This window comes from Etheostoma spectabile, chromosome 12, assembly GCF_008692095.1.
Source record: "Etheostoma spectabile isolate EspeVRDwgs_2016 chromosome 12, UIUC_Espe_1.0, whole genome shotgun sequence".
In the NCBI taxonomy this organism is placed as follows: domain Eukaryota; kingdom Metazoa; phylum Chordata; class Actinopteri; order Perciformes; family Percidae; genus Etheostoma; species Etheostoma spectabile.
Genome location: NC_045744.1, coordinates 10,802,719 through 10,822,408, shown reverse-complemented (window position 1 = coordinate 10,822,408; position 19,690 = coordinate 10,802,719). Strand labels below are relative to the sequence as shown.

Here is a 19,690-nt window from a genome sequence, read left to right as displayed (position 1 = left end):
TATTAGTATTTTACTACTGTTTAAATCATAAAACACTACAGTAATATTTGTGGCTGTGGTGTTGTGATTACAGAAATGTTATAAATGAAATTAAAAAAATAAATCAGGACAATTTATCTGAAATTATGCTCTTACATAATAACCACCGTTACATGATGTGGAAAAAATCTTCCTCAATCATGCTGTTTTGGTTAACCAATTGTGCAACAAACTCTCCAGCTCTATCTCCATGGAGATACTGAGTGAATTATCCCTAACAACCAGAGAACATCAGAGATGTGGCATACTCAGCCCCAACCCACAAGGAGAGAGGGGTGGGGGGTGGGGGGGGGGTTGTAAAGAACAAAGCTTCTGCTCCTAATGGCACAGAAAATACACATCGGCACACACATTCTTATTGCATCTCACACTGACTCGTGTAAAATGCATCACGGCTCATTGAGAGCCGTCCTGATTGGGTTCAGGAACTGACCTGGCGAACAAGCTATCGGCCGGATGGCTGGCACAGGGACGGCTGTTGGCGGGACGGGTACCAACGAGTTGGGATGCCAGCTCCGGTGGCGCTTCTTTGGAGGACCCGAGTTCATGGCAGTGGATACTGAACATCCAAAACAGACACAGATAACAACAATAATGATAATGACTGCTTAGCATATAGCTTCTAAAGATACTGTATGTGACTTCATTTACTACTAAAACCGTTTTACTTTACTACATTTTTATTATTGATTTACTCTTAAGAAAGGAAGGACTTACCAGGACTGTCTCCTAAGTCAGCATTGCGATACCCCTGACCTGGTGGCCCTAAAGAGACCACGGAGGGGCTCAGTAAGGGAGGACGCCCATCAACACCCAGGCTATTTGTTGGCCCATTCACCCTCAGAGCTGTGGGCACTAGAAACAAACATGCATGCAGATAAATACACACATAACACACTAGAGATAGTTCAAGGTTCTGTACTCAACATTCAGAATGTTAACAAATATTCTTTTATATTTTACAATATTGAGATTTCATGGTTGTGGAAACAAGACTTAGAGTCCACAGCCATAGTAGCAGCTCTGTGACGCTGTACGTAAGCACAGCAGAGCATGAAACTAAATGCAAACTTCTGCATGCTAACATGCACATTGTGACAATGCTAATATGCTGATGTTTAGCATGGTCACAATCTTAGTGTAAAGTGTTAACATGCTAACATTCCCTAATTAGTACAACACAAAGTACAGTTGAGGCTGAAGGGAACTGTAAACCGTTTTGCAGGTTGTAGTCATGAACCAATGTTTTTAAGTTGTAACTGGTGATGGCACAAAAAGGAAAGCCATTAGATCAGTAACGTAATTAGGATTCATCCTCTTGTCACCGTGCTTTTCTGTGAAAAACGTTCCATGGCAATCCATCATATAGTTGTTGAGATATAAACATAAAATGTTTTCACAACTGTAACTATCTGCTGAGCAATACATAAAAATGAGTCAGTACTAAAGGTGACTTATGGATTTCCTATACATTATTGTGTATTGCCAATGATGGGATTGGATATTTTGCAACCTCATATTCACTGTGTTTGCAATATACTAAAACATTGATTGGTGTGTACGGCCTTTGCTTGTCAATATCACAACCTTGTAAAGGAGCTACTAGATAGCAAAGCTTAAAAAGTCATTACAGCATTCCTTCCTTTAGTATTGATTGGTGTGTAAATACAAGTGCACACACATGCATCAGTTTGTGTGTACATATTACGTGTGTGTGTGTGTGTGTGTGTGTGTGTGTGTGTGTCTGTCTGTGTGTAAGCAGGCCATAGCATAGGTTAATCTTGTCTCCATGGTTAGCCACAGCATCATCTGCCTTATGCTGAACCACGTAGCTAAGCAACCCTTTCCAGCATAAGTGAAAGGCCATTTAAGTGACTCACATGAAAGCTTATCAGCATCTAAATCCTTGCAAATGTCACAGTCAAAGCCTGGATGCAGCTAGTATTGTGGGAGTGCGACCAAAAAACTGTGTGGTTTATGTTATTGTGGGTGTCTCTTACTCAAGAATAATGCAGAGGGTGTACTATAAAAGGAGCTTCACCTATTGGTAGAGTCTTGTTTCCAGATGGGGATGAAAGAGGTTTGGGGAAACTGCAGTCTCTGCCAAGGTCCTGACTTCCAAAAAAGATTGAGGATACTTGCATTGTCCTGGTGTCTGGAGAATCTGGAGGTAAAAAAAAAGATGACACATGTATCATTAAAATACATATATACCCGGCAACTTAACACCCACTGTTATGCTGATTGGTCATTTGGTTACCTTTGGCCTTTATTCTACTGATCAAACACTAGCAGACGCTTCTGTGTCTATATCCAATGTCCACTGCACAATGCAAACAAATCATAGCTCTCCTTTTCATTAATCATTCAAGGATAAACATGCATTTGGAGCAGAGGTGGAAAAGTGCATGGTACAATGTTTAACCTCTTGGCTTGCTATTTGGGAGCAGAATGTACCTGAAGGTTGCAGTCAAAGATATCAGACAAGGGTTATGCCAACAACGAGCCCCACAGCTCAGTTTTTGAACACATTAATGTGTGAGATCTCTGCTGACAGGCAGCTTCCAGGCTGAGAACAAATCAATACCATAAGCCCGGGAGCTTATTTTCAATCAAAGAGGGAACGGGCACTCTTGTTGTGAGAGGCCAGAGAAGAAAGAAAGGAAGAATCTGTCTCACAGTCATTTAGTTGTTGGTTTACCTGAAATGATTCCGGCCTTAATTTATTTCATTACACTGTTACATTTTTACTTTTTTTGCATGACCTTGTATGTCAAACAGTGACAGAATGAAATTGTGTTCTGTAAATAAGTATTCTACTCAAATGAATAACATTTCCTTTTTGACCTAAGAATATTGAGATATGAAACAGGCACTGCTCATAACCAACAATAAATAATAAAAAATATACTGAAAAGTACTACTGATTCAATATCAGTATGCTACTGGAATATACACTAAAGTGTCACAGCAACAAAATGAGATGAAACACAACCCACAAAGCCTCCGCTTTGTCACAGACTCACTCGTATACAGCAAAATGCAGGGGAGCAGCCCAAAATTTAAGGGCTTAGACACCAGCATCAGTTTCTATGGCAACAACATAAACCTATCAGCATGAACGAACCAGTGCAATAACTCTTTCTGGTGAAATATATACTGTACATTTCGGATTGCCATTTGAATGAGAATGTACACAGACAATACATTCTATGTAACTTTTTAGTCAACCAACTGTTTAAATTTTAGGATAATCATCTTACAGAGAAGTTGTTTTAGGGATACATGATGGGAATCGTTAAATATTGCGATGCATGTTATCTGTGCTGAATGCACCCTCACCTGAGAGGGAGAAGGGAGACGAGCTGTGTCCACTGGCGCCTCCATTTTCTTTGCTGCTGAGAGAGGAGGACGAGCTGGGTTTGGACGTTGATGCACTGCTAGAGAACTGACGGGTTTTACAGTCTGCGAAGGCACGGAGAGGAATGACAAAAACTGTGACTAACAGTACGTAACAGCACGTCAGAGAATAAATCATAGCACTGCCAGACTGAATTGGAATATGAATCCAGAATTGGGATTTTACCTTTCCAGCAGATGAGGGGTCCTTTGCACAGAGCACCCTGAGAATTCTTTACCAGGTAGTATTTTAAGTGCTTCTGCTTCTTGGGCTGGGTGGATAACTTCAGGTTGATGTGGTTTGAAAACTCAGTGAAGTATCTGAAACCCTTTTCCCCACAGCCGACACAGTTTCCTGAAAAGCCTGAAAGTAATGTCACAAAAATGGAATTATTCTATTATTTGCAAACATTATTCACAGTACAAATATATACAGTTCAGACTGGTGTTTTACCAGCAAAAACTAACAACAGAGCGTAATTATTCTAACAATGTAAAGTGATGCTGATAGCTATCTGTCTCCTTTACTCTGACCTCAGAACAGGGGAACAAACTGACCTAAAAGTGCATTTTTCCCATTTTCGTCAGGCAAAAACCGGCGGTCCACGGCACACACCAGGATGTGCTCGGGGACGCTGGGGGACTTTGCACCGACCAGCTCGAAGCCTGCTGGGACTTCAATGGGCTCCGTTGCTGTGGAGACTAGGCGGAGGTCCTTGCCAGCCTGACAGAACCCTGAGAAGAGAGGATGAGACCGATGTGACACTTGAAGAAATAACAAAAGACTTTAGGGTCAGTTGAAAAGTTTATATATTAAGCGATTAAAACAAAGACATGGAAATCATGTCTACTATAATTCTAGCATCCATGACAACGAGCTTAATTTTTGCATTTCATATTAGGTAAAGGTTTTTGTGGTTCAATGTTAATGTGTTAAGTTTCTACAGTCCGAATCAAGGCCTTTTCGTTTACCATCCAATGTGCAGCAGTCATCCGGAGCAGGGGTCTGTAGGTAGGGAAGTGGAGGGCTGCTGCTGTCTGAGTCATCATCGTCCTCCAGCTCCTCCTGATCGTTGGACGAGTGGCCGTTCATAAGCTCCTGGCCTGGCGGCTCCCCACCATGGAGGTCGGCTTTTGACTTTGTGTCTGATGGACATTTTAAATCTAATTATTTCACTAGAGCTGGATTAGAGTTACGGGTAACACTGTATTTTACAGGCAAATTCCTTAATCATTTTCTAGTTAGTTTTTTGGACAGAACAGCGATTTGATACTAATTGTAGGAAATTATAGTGAATTCGGGAACAGTGACCTAAAAAGTCTTTTATTTAATACACAGCAGGTCAGCTGAAAGGTAAGGTTAAGGTGGACACACATTTAAACATAAATGAAAAATAAAGTACTAATAATAAATGAATTGATATTTACGTGTATGAAAATGGTGCTGTTCTTTGAAGTATATATTTTATAATTAGTACAAAATAACATATTTCTTTCTAAGAAATGATTAGGAAATACAGACCCATAACATAACGAAACCTGTTAAAAACAACAATATGACCACATAATTGACTCTTTATCTCAATATTGATAATTGTCGGTACTTAGGGCGGAAAAATTGGCACTTTCATGTGTATGCATGCATGTATATTCAAATGTAGACCAGAGGTGCATGACAAGGAAATCAGAAGTTAATGTCGACATGTCATAAGTAATGTTGACAGGTGCGTTTCCTACCTTCCATGTTACCAGGAAAAGACTCTGGCTCAAGGTAGAGCTGTGTGAAGATGGGCTGTGGATCTCCACTGCTGGAGCGCAGTGATGCCTCAATAGAGTTGTGGAGAGCCTCTTCAAATCGAGCAGATTTCAGTTGCCCGGCGTATGAATTCCCCATTATCTGTGAGAGCAAAGAGAGGATGATGAGCAAAGATGCAGTCATTTATCTTATTTATGCACTCTTTATCTCTTTCAATTAGTTCCTTATATAAGACTAGCAATCTCTGTGGCAGACAAGCTGCAGGCGTCTCACACAAATGAATTTATGTTTTTTAATGAACACAGCTGAGTCTTTTCTGAGTTACATGAGTATATCTCAATTGGGTTTTTAATCGTGGGAATTATTCTGCCTGACATTTTATAGACCAAATTATTAATCGGTCACTCAAGAATATAATCATCAAATTAATCAATGGTGAAAATAATCTTTAGTTGCAGCCCTTTATGTGGATGCTTTGCTCACTGTTATTATCCATCTTAAGATAAATGTGTCTGGTTTACCAAACATAATGGCCAAGGCCAATGGCCTTTTTTGGTTCTTTCTCCTTCTGTCTGTTGTGTCACTCTGCCTGCTCTGCCCCCGTGCCCCCTCCACCCAAATGTCCACTCTGGGACATCTGCCGGGGTCGGCTGCATGGGCCTGAGGTTGGCCAACTCTCTGGTGGCAGGTGGCAGCTGGACATAGGGCTAAGCATAGTATTAAAGAGAGCACAAGAAAGAGACAGAAGGAGCAACAGAAAGCACTCAAAATGTGGTGACACAGCAGAACTGACCCATGGCTGTGCTACATTGTGGTGTCCTTTCATTACAGAGTGGAGCTTCCTAGTCAATACTCCCACTTTTCAGTTTGCCATAACATTTCACTAAATTTGTTTTTAATACCAAGCCAGTAATCAAGAGCGTTTAAACTGTGTTGAAAAAGAAAATAAAGGGAGTTTTGGCTGTTTGTCCTTGGACTACTGACTGGTGCAGACTAGTGTTGTGGCTTATCAACACTAGAGCAGCCATGTGGAGGCCCAGGTTGAAGACTTCAGCTGTTTGGAAAAAGCTCAAACTCCTCATTCAGGCCTTACAAAGAATCTGTGCAGCACTTTAATGTCAAGGTTATGTGTTGTTCCTTTAGTTTTGACGGTAGTGACCTAAACTTGAGCTTAGAGTTTAGCAATGATTTAACCAACCTTGCCTTTTCAGAACTGTGTTTTTTCAATCCAACAATAGCCTTGGATTGTAGATGTTTATTTGCATGTGTTGATATGAAGCAGCTCTCACATAAAACTCTTCATTTAAGCTATTTCACATTTAACATAGGCAATAGATTAGTAGATTTATTAATGACAGTTTAACTTTTTTACAATCCATTAGGGCAGCAACAAACAATTTCTTCTTATTTTTGATTCATCTGTTTATCTGATATATTCTCCTTGAAATGTCAACATTACAGACAAATGTCCATTTTAGACTCCGAAGTGAGGTCTTTCAAAGTATTGTTTTATACAACCAACAGTGAACAATGAAATCAATGTTCTGTGAAGTTTTACTATTCATCTGTAGCACACACTGAATATGAAAGTCAGTGAATCCATTTTAACTTGATACACAGTCTTTTAGCCAGACAAACACCCTGAACCTTTTTATTTTTTATTTAATAATGGGCAGGCTAAGAATAAAGTTGGAGCTGCTTTTCTCCTCCCAGGTCTCATTTTGCCCATGCCTGGACAAGTTCCAGACCCTGTGTTTACCTTTAACAACCTTCCTGGGGAGGAATCTGACCAATCCAGACAAAAGACAAGATTAACAGTGCCTGACTGTGCTGTCAAAGAGATAAGCAGCTTAACAGAATAAAGCTACAGTATTTCTTGCTTAACTGATGGAGGAAGGTGGCTGCAGAGAGAAAACAAAGACAGATGGGGTAAAAAAAAAAGAAAAAAAGAAATGAGTGCCTGAGGGCGTTTTTAAGCAGCCGCTGCCTGCCTGTTTGAATGTGAAGTCAAAAGAAGGCTCAGGAGGTCTCTTTGGCAAGCCTCAGCAGACAGATTTGTCATTAACCTCACGGAGGCCGGAGGTGAACACAGAGAATGACCTTTTATCACCTGTGCAATTTAAAACAAAGCCGGACTGTTGCAGAGGTTGCTTTTGATTCAGGTGGTTGCTAAGGTCAGCTGAAGTGGCAGGTGAGTCAGCGGCTGCAGTCCACTTGATGGATGGTCAAACATAATGTGTGGACTCCACTGGGGAGAAGCCGGTTAATGTCCAAAGACTAATGGCTTGAAAAGGGGGCATTCATGTCACAGAGTGGTGAGTGTAAAACTGCCTCTCAGTGGGTCAGACGGTCAGTCAAGGCCATTCCTCAGCTGCTGGGTGGTATCAACAGATTGCATGAATTTGACCCCAGGTCGAAGTAAGATAGTCTAATCTTCACTCAGTGGATTTGAGAGAACCAAGACAGAGAAAATATGAGACAGACACTGAAATTCATTTCTAATAGTTGAGCAGTGCATTAAAAACAAGGTGACTTACATTGTTGGATTGTTCCCAGGCGTGAAGGGACTTGGTCACGTCTGCTACATGCTGGATTACTACCACCCAATGGAAACTTTTAGCAAAGACATTTTTTCCTCAGTGCTTTGAGACCTGGGGGAGAGCAGGGAGATCACTGTCATTGATACAATTAAGCACAAATGAAACATTTTATATCTTCTAAAAGATATAAAGTAGCCTACTGGGTTGTGTTTTCTCTAAGTAGCCAATATTATCCTAATATTCTGTTAATCTCATTTTATTAAAAACTCAACAAACTGTGTTTTTGGAACCATTTTTTGGGAACACATTTAAGGCTAAAATCCTAAAAAACATTCATCTTAACAGATCAGTTATCGTCTTACTTATTTTACCTCAAACGTGAAAAATATCAGAAGCTTAATAATCAAATTCTACTTATTCCCACTGCATTTTCCCATTACAGTAATTTTCAAGAACTCAGCCTCATTGAGACAATGTGACACACGTAACCCAAATCAACAAGTAAAGAAAGATTGCTGCAGTATATCTCAAGAAAATTCAAATTTTCAAAATTTTTGACAAACAGCTGAAAACATTAAAATAAAATGCATTTTCTGAAAGATAAAACCAATGTTCAGGTAATTTGCCACTGTACGTTAAGGCAAAAAACCTTAACTATTTTCTGAAACATGTATGCTACAGTAAGTCTGGTATAGGTCACCATTGTCCAACAAACATGCCTATTCACAATATGAATGGGTGCACTTATGACCAATCAGGCATTACCAGGGCTAAAACCTAGACATATGTAGCTGCACTCACTTCACACAGTCACTCTAGTCTGAATGGATTTGCTAGTTACCTGGGATCTTTGACAAAGTATTGTTTAGCCACTCAGGCTCTGATATAGCAAAGTTCATTTCAAGCCCCGGACTGTCACAATCTACCCCGTCATCACTTCTGACTGTGTGTGGCTTTTCAATAAGAGGGACGTTGGTCTGGGGTCTAAGTCCTTCAAAAGGCAAATGTGAAACAAGCTGGTTCAACTTGCATTAACTGACCCCAATGTAACTTATTTTGTAAATGATTAGCCAGCTTGAAACAGCTAATCAAGGTGGGCAACTGAATCGCTTTACAGATTTAGTGTAGCATTGCTCGTGTGAAATTCACTACTCTGGTGGTAAATTTCACAACACAAGTTCATGCTTTAACCTCCACTAGGTATTCCCACAAAGGTCTCACACTCTGCTAATTACCCAGGGTCTTGAAATATTTTGATGCTTATCTAGTTGTGAAAGGTATACGACACAGAAGGAGATGCAGATGGCTCCGAGATGAAGTTGGAGCCATAAATCTAGACACGCACACGGGCCCAGCCCGAGGTGCTTAATAAGGATCTGGTTTTCCAGTAATGACATTTGAGGGAATGTTCAGGTTGACGCGCTGGTTTAGTTTCTTACTTAGAGCAAGACTGGATTCAAGGCAACGGTTTAACACACACAGTTCTAACAACCACTTAGTAATGCAAGTGTGACTGCATGTGCATACACACCCAGCATATGTAAATCATACTGTCAATTATGTCATATGTCATATACTGTATATACATATGTCATATACTGTCACATGTGCAAACGTGTATATTTATTTATTATTTATAAATTGTTCACTTTGTGAAAACACTTTTTTTGTACAAATGCAACCTTGCAATTCCATAACCAGTCAACCCCCATCTGTGCAATCTGTTCTGGTATTTTTTCTTATTTTGGATTGAAGAAAATGATGTAAGCCTAATGTTTTCTCTGTTTTCAAAAGGGACTTTGGTTAATTTGCAATTACTGAACACTGGAAAGAAAGAATGAAGAATTGATGTGAATGCTGCAGATAAGAATAGATTTATATCGCTACTTATGTTATATTTGAGGTATGAACATTCTTCATATATAACATAATAATAATAATGCTCATATTCTTCATTTTTCTGGAACTGATATGGTTTGTTAAATGCAAATGGCCAGAATCTTGGTTCTGGCAAGGTGATCCGTACCTTAAACTCACTGTCTCGAAGATTTTAGTTCTATTTGGCGTCACCTATGGCGATAAGCGGTAATTGCAGGTGTGTTTTTGGATCTCACTTTCACTTGTTTGTTTCATCGTCTGCAGTCATCTCTCTTTTCTTTGTTTATTTGCCCATAACGTTTAACAACGCTAGCAGAGACCAGAAAAGTACAACACGCCGCTTCTCACACACGCACGCACACACAAGTGAGTGGAAGAGTGAGTCTGTTGCGTTAGTTGCTCTGTCTGAGCTTTCTGGCAGACCAATCACTGCGGTGGGATGGAAAACGCGCCACTAACTGCTCGCCGTTTGTAATATTTCCCACAAGTGTAGCCACAGACACTCAGTTCGTAATTCGCAAATGCAAGGGCTTTCATCAGTGGACCGTAGGCTCAATCACCACCGTGTTACCTCATTCAGCAATAGAAAGTAACTGACAGACATCCACTTAAATGAAAATATGCTAGATTATTACTTTAAATCACATTAAACCTCAAAACAGGCCTTTATCCATTTTTTTTTTAGATATCTAACTGTATCTAATTGAGCCGATCTCATTTTAAACCCTCCCTTTTCCTTTTCTCCAGTTCCTCTTTTGTTTCTCCCTCAACTGCATAATTACATTACAGTATTTATAGAGGGAGAAGGCAGAATTAAATGTATTTCCCTTCTTGGCTCTTACTCAGCAGATCCCTCAAGTCAAAGCCAACACATTTTTAAATTAATAAGAAATCCTTCTACTGTTTTTTTTTCTCCAAATAAATATCTGAGGAATAGAGGTCGGAAGATGTTGATACTGTCCATACAGTTAAACTTGACACTTACTTGGCTGTTGTTTAGAATAACATATTTTAAACTACTGAAATAGCACATTTTAATTAGACAATGACACAGCAGCTAACTAGAAATGAGTTGTTAAAGATGTACTTAAATTAAAAATACAAATTGACAAAACAAATCTATTTCAGATCAATCATGAAAATAACTGTGAATAAAATGTTAAGGAAAATCGGATTAATATGTAAATAGATTGAACCTCATTGTTATAAATTAACATGTAAGGTTCATACCAATTGCTGAAATGTGGGAAAGAGGTCAGCACACTGTTTACATTAGAAAAGCTGTGGTGAAAACACACTGCCCATCAGGCATGAGAGAAAGGGGGATGGTGTAAGAACAGAAAAGGCAAACATGTCTTCATGCTCTCAAAATTAGGTGTTAAAAGCCTGTCTCGTTAATGCTGCATCAAGGCCACACGTGACACACAGCAAGCAGTTAAAAAAAGCTTTTCCTGTACCTTCCATGACTACTGGGCCACTGGATGAGCCCTTAAAATCCAAATCAAATGCAGTAAATCCCGAATGTGAAGGTAGCGTTTTTTTTCAGATATAGTCCATTTTAGATAAATAAATCCTTGTTGAAAGAATGTGTTGATATCCACGCAGCATATGGAGTTTCACTCTTCTCTGGTATGTCTCAATTCACCTTTGTCATGATACAGAGAGAAATGGGAATCCCACTCTTTCCCTCAGAACAGCAGGAACCCTCCTCTCTCTCTCTCTCTCTCTCTCTCTCTCCCTTTCTCTCGCCCTCTCTCTCACTCACATGCAAAACACACGCGCACACACACACACACACACACACACACACACACACACCACACCACACACACATACACACACACACACACACCCCTCCCCCTAGTCCCCTGTGCCCTCTCTGTCCTGTACCATTTGCCAAGGAGGGAGGGAATCCACCGGGGACTCATTCATCTTGGCCCTGCTGACCCCATGTCGTGACAGATGCTCTTGGAGGCCTGTAGAGCTGTGGGTGGAAACAAAGAGGAAGACCCAGCGTTTCCCTACTGCCACACAGCCACGGCGCCCTGCCACGTGTGACCCCCAGCACGCCAAGACACTGACACCATGTCAGGTGGAAGTTTTCATTTTCCAGAAAGAGAGGAGGGGTGGATTTCAAAATTAAACTTTCACTCTCACACTCAAGCTCAGTCTCAGTCTCTTGCTGACTTTTTTTATTGGGGGTCAATTCAGGAGACAGGAGAATCCTTCCCCAGCTAAATGGGGACAAGAATGTCAGGTCAGCTTGAGCATTTTGTCTTCGTAGCCTTGCCCGGGATTGACCCCACACTGGGCTTTTACTCCTGCTATAAATACCAGGGGCTCATCTGGTCAAAATAAATAAACGGAAATGCATCACAAATCAACAGGCACTGGCAGATGTAAGGGATTCTGTGTCATTAAAGGATCTAGTACCTTATCATGACTTTGCTAAATAAAGAGGGTGCTCATTTCCAATTAATAACTAAGGAGCTTGAGAGTGATCAAACTGTATGTAAGTTAGGCATGTGTCTCATTAATGCTAAAACATATCAACATCTGAGTAAAAAGGCCAAACTTATTTCAATAATCAATCACTTTCCCCTTGAGTCTTATAATGCACTGTATTTTGACCCTATATAAAAGGATCTATAATCCAATATAGACTATTCCATTTTAAATCTTCAACCATTTCAAGAATGTATGTCACACATTTAACTTTGAATTGTAAACAGAGCTGAGCAATATATCAATATTATATCAATATTGGGATATGAGACTAGATATCGTCTTAAATTTTAGATATTGTAATATCGTAATATGGCATAAGTGTTGTCTTTTCCTGGTTTTAAAGGCTGCATTACAGAAAAGTTGTGTCATATTCTGAACTTACCAGACTGGTGTGACTGTTCTATTATTTGCCTTTACCCACTTAGTTATTATATCTACATTACTGATGATTATTTATCAGAAATATCATTGTGTAAATATTTTGTGAAAGCACCAATAGTCAAGACTACAATATCGTTGCGGTATTGATATCAAGAAATGTGGTTAAAAATATTGTGATATTTGATTTTTTCCACATCGCCCAGCCCTAATCGCAAACACTACCAGCAGTCAGACTGCAGGTCCATGTTTCTAACACTAATCTCTCACAGCATTTGAATTAAGTACTGTGGCCTCACACATGTACAGTTACAGTAGGACGAACTGAGGCTCCAGTGTCTATTTTCCTGCTGACTAATTAATGCCAAGTAAAGTCAGCAAGAATTTGTCAGGTAAATAGTAGGTTTGAGTAAACTCACATCTACTTGACGGCAGGCAAGATCCAGTCACCATTTACCATGACACAGCATTTTTTACCCTCAGAGTAATGGATTTAATTGATAAAGAGTTCAAATTGCTTTAGAGATGAGATTAAGAACAACATGTATGTATCACAGTCTAGAAATAGGGTTTTTGTGTGACTTTTAATGAAAAATACCTACTTTAAACACAAAATAACAATAGCAATTAATGATTACAATAAACCCTGGTTACGTTTCTGTTGTCATACATATTTACAGTATCAACATCTACCTTTACTGGTGAAGGTTTCTTTCTTCACTGAGCCGTGTGACTGGTGTTCCAGTTCATTACCACAGACACAGTCAACAGTTGTTTTAATCAAGTTGTGTGCAGCTCTTCTCACCTCAACTCCAATGGTTATATTAGGGCACAGTCAATGCGTTGGCAGCTGTAAACCACCACGCGAGCCAATCAGAGCCTCCATTAGGCCTTATGGGGGCTTTCATGCACTCATTTCTCTCAATCAGCAACATATGTCTAAACATTGGGTTTGAGTTTGACTGTGAAATTTGTCCGGCTACTGCTGATTTAGACCACACATGGGAACATACCAGTGAGTCTCAAGCAGTGCTTTGGATTATATTTTACATTTTTAAGTGATAGAAATATTTAAAATTAACTGTAGTTATCATGTGAAATTTGCCAGCGTAGCCACAAGTTCAACTGTGGGAAAAGAGCTGTCAGTGTGATTTATATCTAACCCCCTGACTTTGACATGGCCTGTCTTTTATAGCCCATTTAGAACGGAGATAATGAGTATACCCAGCATTATCTTTGGCCTCGAAAGACACTGTGCAAAAAAAACAAAAGAGTGTGGATTGAATGCATTCCTGCCCCCATCCTTCACCGCTGCATTGAGCTCCTGCTAAAGTCTCTGACAAAGGAAGTATCCCTGCCACCGCCACCTGAGGAAAGACAAGTCACCCGATCAGCTGTGGGCGGTTTTGGAAGATCTTGGGCTTGATGCTCTTAAATGTGGAGGGGGTAGGAGAGAAGGGTTCTTCCTCTCTTAGGATTCCCAGCGGAGTGCCACAGCTTTGAGTTAGCTCACTCAGCAAGTTTGAAGTTATTTATGGTCATGTGCACAACAATTACAGAGAAGCAGTGGCTGTCAATGAAAAACTTGGATCTCACGCCCTCTCCAACAATGCTCATTAAATATGTATTAAGAAAAACATGCAAGTAAAAAAAAAACAAATCTAAAATAGTGCAGTCGTTACAATAGAAGGATAAAATGTACCTATATAAAATATTATAATATACATTTATGGTGGACATGTGAACAGTAAGTTTACGCATAATGATAGAGAGCAGCATGATGCAACACATGGCAGTTGTTGTGAGTACTGTAGGTAACCTTCCTGTCCAACCTGGCACAGCATGGCTTCTATAGATTACACAACATCTAATACTGTAGAAGAAGAAGAAAGATCTCTGCCGATGAGGTTCAGCCGACAAATCAAGAGATGAGAGATAATTATCAGGTGGGGAGGAAGTACAGCAACCAAGGTGATAATTAGCATGTCTGACTACTACAACAAGAAAACAATCCTGCAGCTCAATTGTCAAAAAACAAATCAAGAAAACAAAACTGCCACCATGTGAAAATTCCCGCAACAGAATTCCCTTTTCCACCCGCTCTACGTGGGCTACCTGACGCCGAACGTGTGAGGACTCGCACTGTTGTTTACTATCCGGGTGGCAGTCCATGGCTGTAATTTACTTATAAAAGCCCCACAACCTTCTTGGAAACCCCCTCCTCCCGCTCCTCGGGACTACCTGCTGGGCCCTGAAGTGCAAAGTGGTGCTAGTGAGGATAGCAGATGAGCTAAGGTCATTCATGGCTTTCCAATGAGCCACACCAACAAAGGCAAACATTCCAGCTGAATGCCATTGCTGAAGTCAGCAGCAACAGAGAGAGAAAGAGGGGGAGAGTGAGACAGAGCAGGGCTCAGTGGAGATAATAGCCTGAGGGTGTATGGGTGCATGTGCATGTGTGTATGTGTGTGTGTGTGTGTGTTCTGGGGATTATCTGTGGATCTATAAAGTGGGGTGAACCAGGGTTTAAGGCCTGGTGTGACCAGAGGGAACGGGGGCAGGGTGCAGGGTCTGAGGAGGGGCGGACAAAAGGAGCATTTGGGCAGATGAAGAAGTCATCATCATTAAGCCACTGGAAGTTTACTGTCCAGTTATAAAACTCATTTCAAAATTAGGGGCTGGGGGATGCGTGTGAAATGGCAGCAGGGTTGGGGAGGCCTGCAAGGGGCTGTAGGGCGGTGTAGTGACTCTCTGAGGAACTGTAGCGCTAATTCATTAGGGGACAAGCGACCTTTGTGTTAACACTAGGTTGAATGGAGTGGTGACCTTGCCACACACTCTGGCCCAGCGGATGAGTTTAAGGGCAAGGTATTTAACCTAAATTAAATCTCAGCCACAGACAAAAGCCAGCATCATTTAATGGCAGAGGTCCTCCAAACAGCTAACTGATGCAGCATAAATGGAAAACAAGCCTTGTTAAAAGAAGTCAATAATGTACCACTTTAAAATTGTTTACAGTAAAATTATAGCATGTATATATAGATATATATATATATATATATAGACACACACACACACACACACACACACACACACACACACACACACACACACACACACACACACACACTTTAACTTGAACCATGAGGCAGTAAAAGTTTTAGGTGGTTTGAATCATGACCGACACAACCAGAAAACCCTAAAAACTTGTTCTGGGCTCAAGAATAGGGCTGCAATTAATGTATTTTTCATTATTATTTATATTGATAAATGGTTAATATTTTATCTTTTGAAGAATCACAAAAAAAGTAAAAAAGCAGCAAATTTTAGGAAAACAGGAGAATGTTTGGCATTTTTGATCAAAAACTAATCAATTAGCCAAATAGAGAATTTTAAAAAAAATTGGCACATTCACACCACTAGGGGCGCTATACCAGGACAAAACGCGTTTGGCCTAAACTCGCAAACCGTACATCGGAAATTTAAAAACCTTAAACACGCGTTCCCTGGATCCTACGAATCTCGTGATATAGGCCAGCCCATTTCGCCTATACTTTTATGCGTGAAAAATCGCGATTTATCAAAAACCTACTTTTTCTATCTCCCCGAGACGTGCAATGGATCTGCACGAAACTGGCACATAGCATCTCCAGACGAACTGACAAAAAAGTTGTAAAAGATTTATTCTAGGATAAGAATTGCGCGTATTACGGGCAAACAAATTTGTGTAGCTAGCTATGAAACATTGCCTTTGCCATATCTCGGCCAAAAGAAATGCTATCAAAGCCAAAGTTTAGAATATCTCTTGATATGTCGCCTGAGGCTGTGTAACAAATTTGACGAACGTGGCCATAGGGGGCGCTACAAATAAAAAAAGTGTGTTTTTCATGAACGTACTTTGCCATATCTCTGCCAAAATACGTGGTATCAACACCAAACTTGGGGTGATTGTTTGGCATGCGCACGGAGGCTTTATACCAAATTGGTAACGACTTGGCCATAGGGGGCGCATAATAACGTTTGTTGGTTTTTGTGGACAAAGTCAATGCATTTAAATGGGGAATTTGCGATTGCAATATCTCTGCCACAGTAAATGCTATAAAAAACCAAACCAGTAATGATTGTTTCGCCCACCGCCAGGAGGCTCTCTGCCAGATTTGGTAAAGACAGGCCCTCGGGGGCGCCTAATCAACATAGAACATTTCCCCGGCGCTGGGGACGACTGGCGCGGGGAGGCTTGGACCCCGTTGAAAACTGCGTGCAGTTCTAGTTTCATTATTATTATTGATAAATTGGTTATTATTTTATCTTTTGAAGAATCACAAAAAAGTAAAAAAGCAGCAATTTTAGGAAAACAGGAGAATGTTTGGCCTTTTTGATCAAACAACTAATCAATTAGCCAAATAGAGAATTTTGACTCTTGACTAATCAATAATCAAATAATTGTTTCAGCTCAACTTAGAATTATGCCTTCGCAATTGTTTTGACTTGACACAGCCAACCAAAACAATGCAGTTTGACAATTGATTTTAAATGTACTGTACATTTTCTAGTAATGAACAAGTTAATAAATCTCTCGCCGGGTGTGATTACATTTTGAAACCTGATCACATATCTTTTTTCCACAAGGTAAAAAATAGTCTTTTAAAGGCCACATCTAAACAGATGGGCTTTTTGGGGCACCTCGTCCCCCTCATGTTTTCACCTTTTACACATTTTACAGAATGTAAAAACATGTAAAAAGTAAAAATTCCACCATATCTTGTCAGTTCTTTGTTAATGTGAGCAGTAAGCAGAGGTCAGTTCTCAGGGCCGCTATTGCTGATAGAATAATTGAATAAAAGTGAAGAATGAGTGACAGTTTACAACGCTGTTCATGACCGTGTAATAAAATGGAAGGCCTGTCAGTGAACCCAATCTGCATTTTACAATGCTGCCGGGTTGAACGTCAGTTCAGCTAAGTCAGAACAACAGGGAGAGACACAGGACACTAATGCATTTATGGACTTATTCAGCAAAGCCATATTGAATAAGACATCAATGAGATCTCATACAGTAAAGCTGTCACAAACAGTGGTCAAACACCGGTCAATGGTAAAGGGCAAGAGGAGGGAAGGAGAAAAAAAGCTAATTGCTAGATTTTACCAAGTCAGAATACATTCTCTAAAGATTCATAATAAATTCCAAAGCAAAATAATCCCTAACCTATATTGGCTTAAATAAAAAAAAAAGACTAAAACCATTATACATGAATTTACTGATTCTTATACATAGCCTGTATTTTATCCTATAATGAAATATGAAAATTGATCATCCAGCATTGCCACTGCTTCTTTTAACATCTGGTCCACACCTAATGGCTCATCCCAGAGTATATCTTTGATGATAGTTGACCAGGCCTTGTCCTGGCCATAAACTGTTGTTTAGACAGCCCTGTTTGTTATGGGGTGTAAAAAGGAGAGCCATGGATCACGTTGAGAAGGCCAACACTATCAAAACACTAGCTCTTATCAGATGACATAACGAGCAAAGGGGTCAGGTTTTGTTTCCAAGGGGGTGTCTTGAGCTGCACTACACCCTGCCTCCACATCACATCAGACAGACGCAGGCACTGAGGACGTGATGACGATGGGGGATTTTAGAAATGATCACTGTGTCAGCTAACTGTGCAAAATCCAAATACTAGTAAGAAGGTAGCTAGAGGTGTTTTGTATTTTATTTATTTTAGGATTTCTGCAATGCTTAATTTTTTTTTTTAACATTGAATCCCCGAGAGGCACATACAACATAAAGTAACAGCAACGGAGTAAAGAATAGAGCCTTTTTTTTAGGCCCACCCAATTTTGAAGTGTTTAACCTCTGTTTTAGTATCAAAACCAAAACATCCGACTCAACCACATTTTACAATCTTCACTTTGTTTCATTGTTATGTAATTTCTGAATATTTTCCTTATCATTTCCAAGAAAGGCTATTGTGAAAGAACCATGTCATTTAGTACTTATTGCAGGAAAAAGTATTATTGTGACTGGAAACTTTGTTTATCATTAATATCTGTTTATCTATTCATTCATTCAAACCTTTATTTAACCAGGATTTAAAAAAACTTTGAGATTGAAATCTTTTTTACAAGAGTGTCCTGGCAAGTGGCAGCAGCACGTTTCAGATAAAAATATCTTTAATACTGTAGAAGACAATAAACATGGCAGCTTTGAGCTTTAAGCTGAAACAATTAGTAGATGAATCAGTTGAGTGAGCAACTCAAAGTTCAGTCAAAGTTCTTTCCTAAAAGTTCACAAAACTGACACACTAACTCAATTAAGCCAGGCAGGCAGGAGCACTGAGCACTAATGGAGAAGACATAAGAAAGAGATCTGTTGTGTTTATCAGGCGTCCAGAGAGAGACCAACCTTTCACAGCAGGACTCTCCTTTCTTTTCCTTCCTGAAAAAAGCCTCAGCCACCTTGAATCCATTTGAGTGACGCCGTGACAAAGAGGCTTCTCAATGTCCCGACGAAAGAGCCTCCTTCAAAACTTCCTTACCGGGCGATCAGCTGTATCCATCATGTCCCTCTTCCTGACCCCAGGCAGCATTGCTGCATCACCAGCACCCCACCCCCGTTACCACCCTTACTCTCTTTGCCACATCCCCTCCATTACCGCCCACTCTTCAGATTAATAAGCACCAGGTTGCCCTTGGTGACAGGACCCACACTTAAATCCTATCAGTCCTCCTTACTGCAGCAAGAGCCATGGCATCAGCAGGACTCTTTTCTTGTCTTAATGGGACAATGGAAGCAGATCAATCCTTTGTTGAGAGCTTGACCCCACACACAAACCTTGCTGATGAGAAATAGTGACAGTAAACCTATTCAGGCCTGGTGCAATGATCCCTCTGAGAGATGAGATACTTTACCAACTGGCAGATGTGTCAGTTAAGACAGGGCATCTTTGACAATGTTGTGTACCAGGCAGACAAAAAGGAGCAACCAGGTGCAAAGTGATTGACATTTTAAATAGACATGTTCAAATGTCTTCCTTTTTTCTTTTTGGCCATGTTCCTTAAAACAGCCAAGGTGCTGAAGTGCTGATAAGTGGCCAATAAAAAAGTAAATTTCATAATGTCCCTACTTATCAGTCTTATCAGTCAGGCACCTTCACATTTAAAATTATATTTCTTATACCTAAGCACAG

At 40.2% G+C, this 19,690-nt stretch overlaps 1 protein-coding gene across 6 annotated transcripts in view; it reads right to left on the bottom strand.

Annotated features, from left to right (window-relative positions):
* The window catches only part of greb1l (GREB1 like retinoic acid receptor coactivator), a 44,573-nt gene that overhangs the window by 14,661 nt on the left and 10,222 nt on the right, over positions 1–19,690 (bottom strand). For 4 of the 6 annotated variants that reach the window (XM_032531639.1, XM_032531641.1, XM_032531642.1 and 1 more), the window contains exons 2-10: positions 7,732–7,845; positions 5,176–5,335; positions 4,411–4,584; positions 3,997–4,173; positions 3,626–3,802; positions 3,382–3,504; positions 2,081–2,203; positions 757–894; positions 473–598 (exon numbers count right to left, since the gene is read on the bottom strand). In XM_032531639.1, the coding sequence (XP_032387530.1) occupies positions 473–598; positions 757–894; positions 2,081–2,203; positions 3,382–3,504; positions 3,626–3,802; positions 3,997–4,173; positions 4,411–4,584; positions 5,176–5,332 (1,195 nt within the window). In that variant the 5' untranslated portion in view covers positions 5,333–5,335; positions 7,732–7,845. Of the gene's footprint in view, positions 1–472; positions 599–756; positions 895–2,080; positions 2,204–3,381; positions 3,505–3,625; positions 3,803–3,996; positions 4,174–4,410; positions 4,585–5,175; positions 5,336–7,731; positions 7,846–11,069; positions 11,276–19,690 lie in introns of those variants that run through there. The other 2 variants (XM_032531640.1, XM_032531637.1) reach the window with 2 other exon arrangements.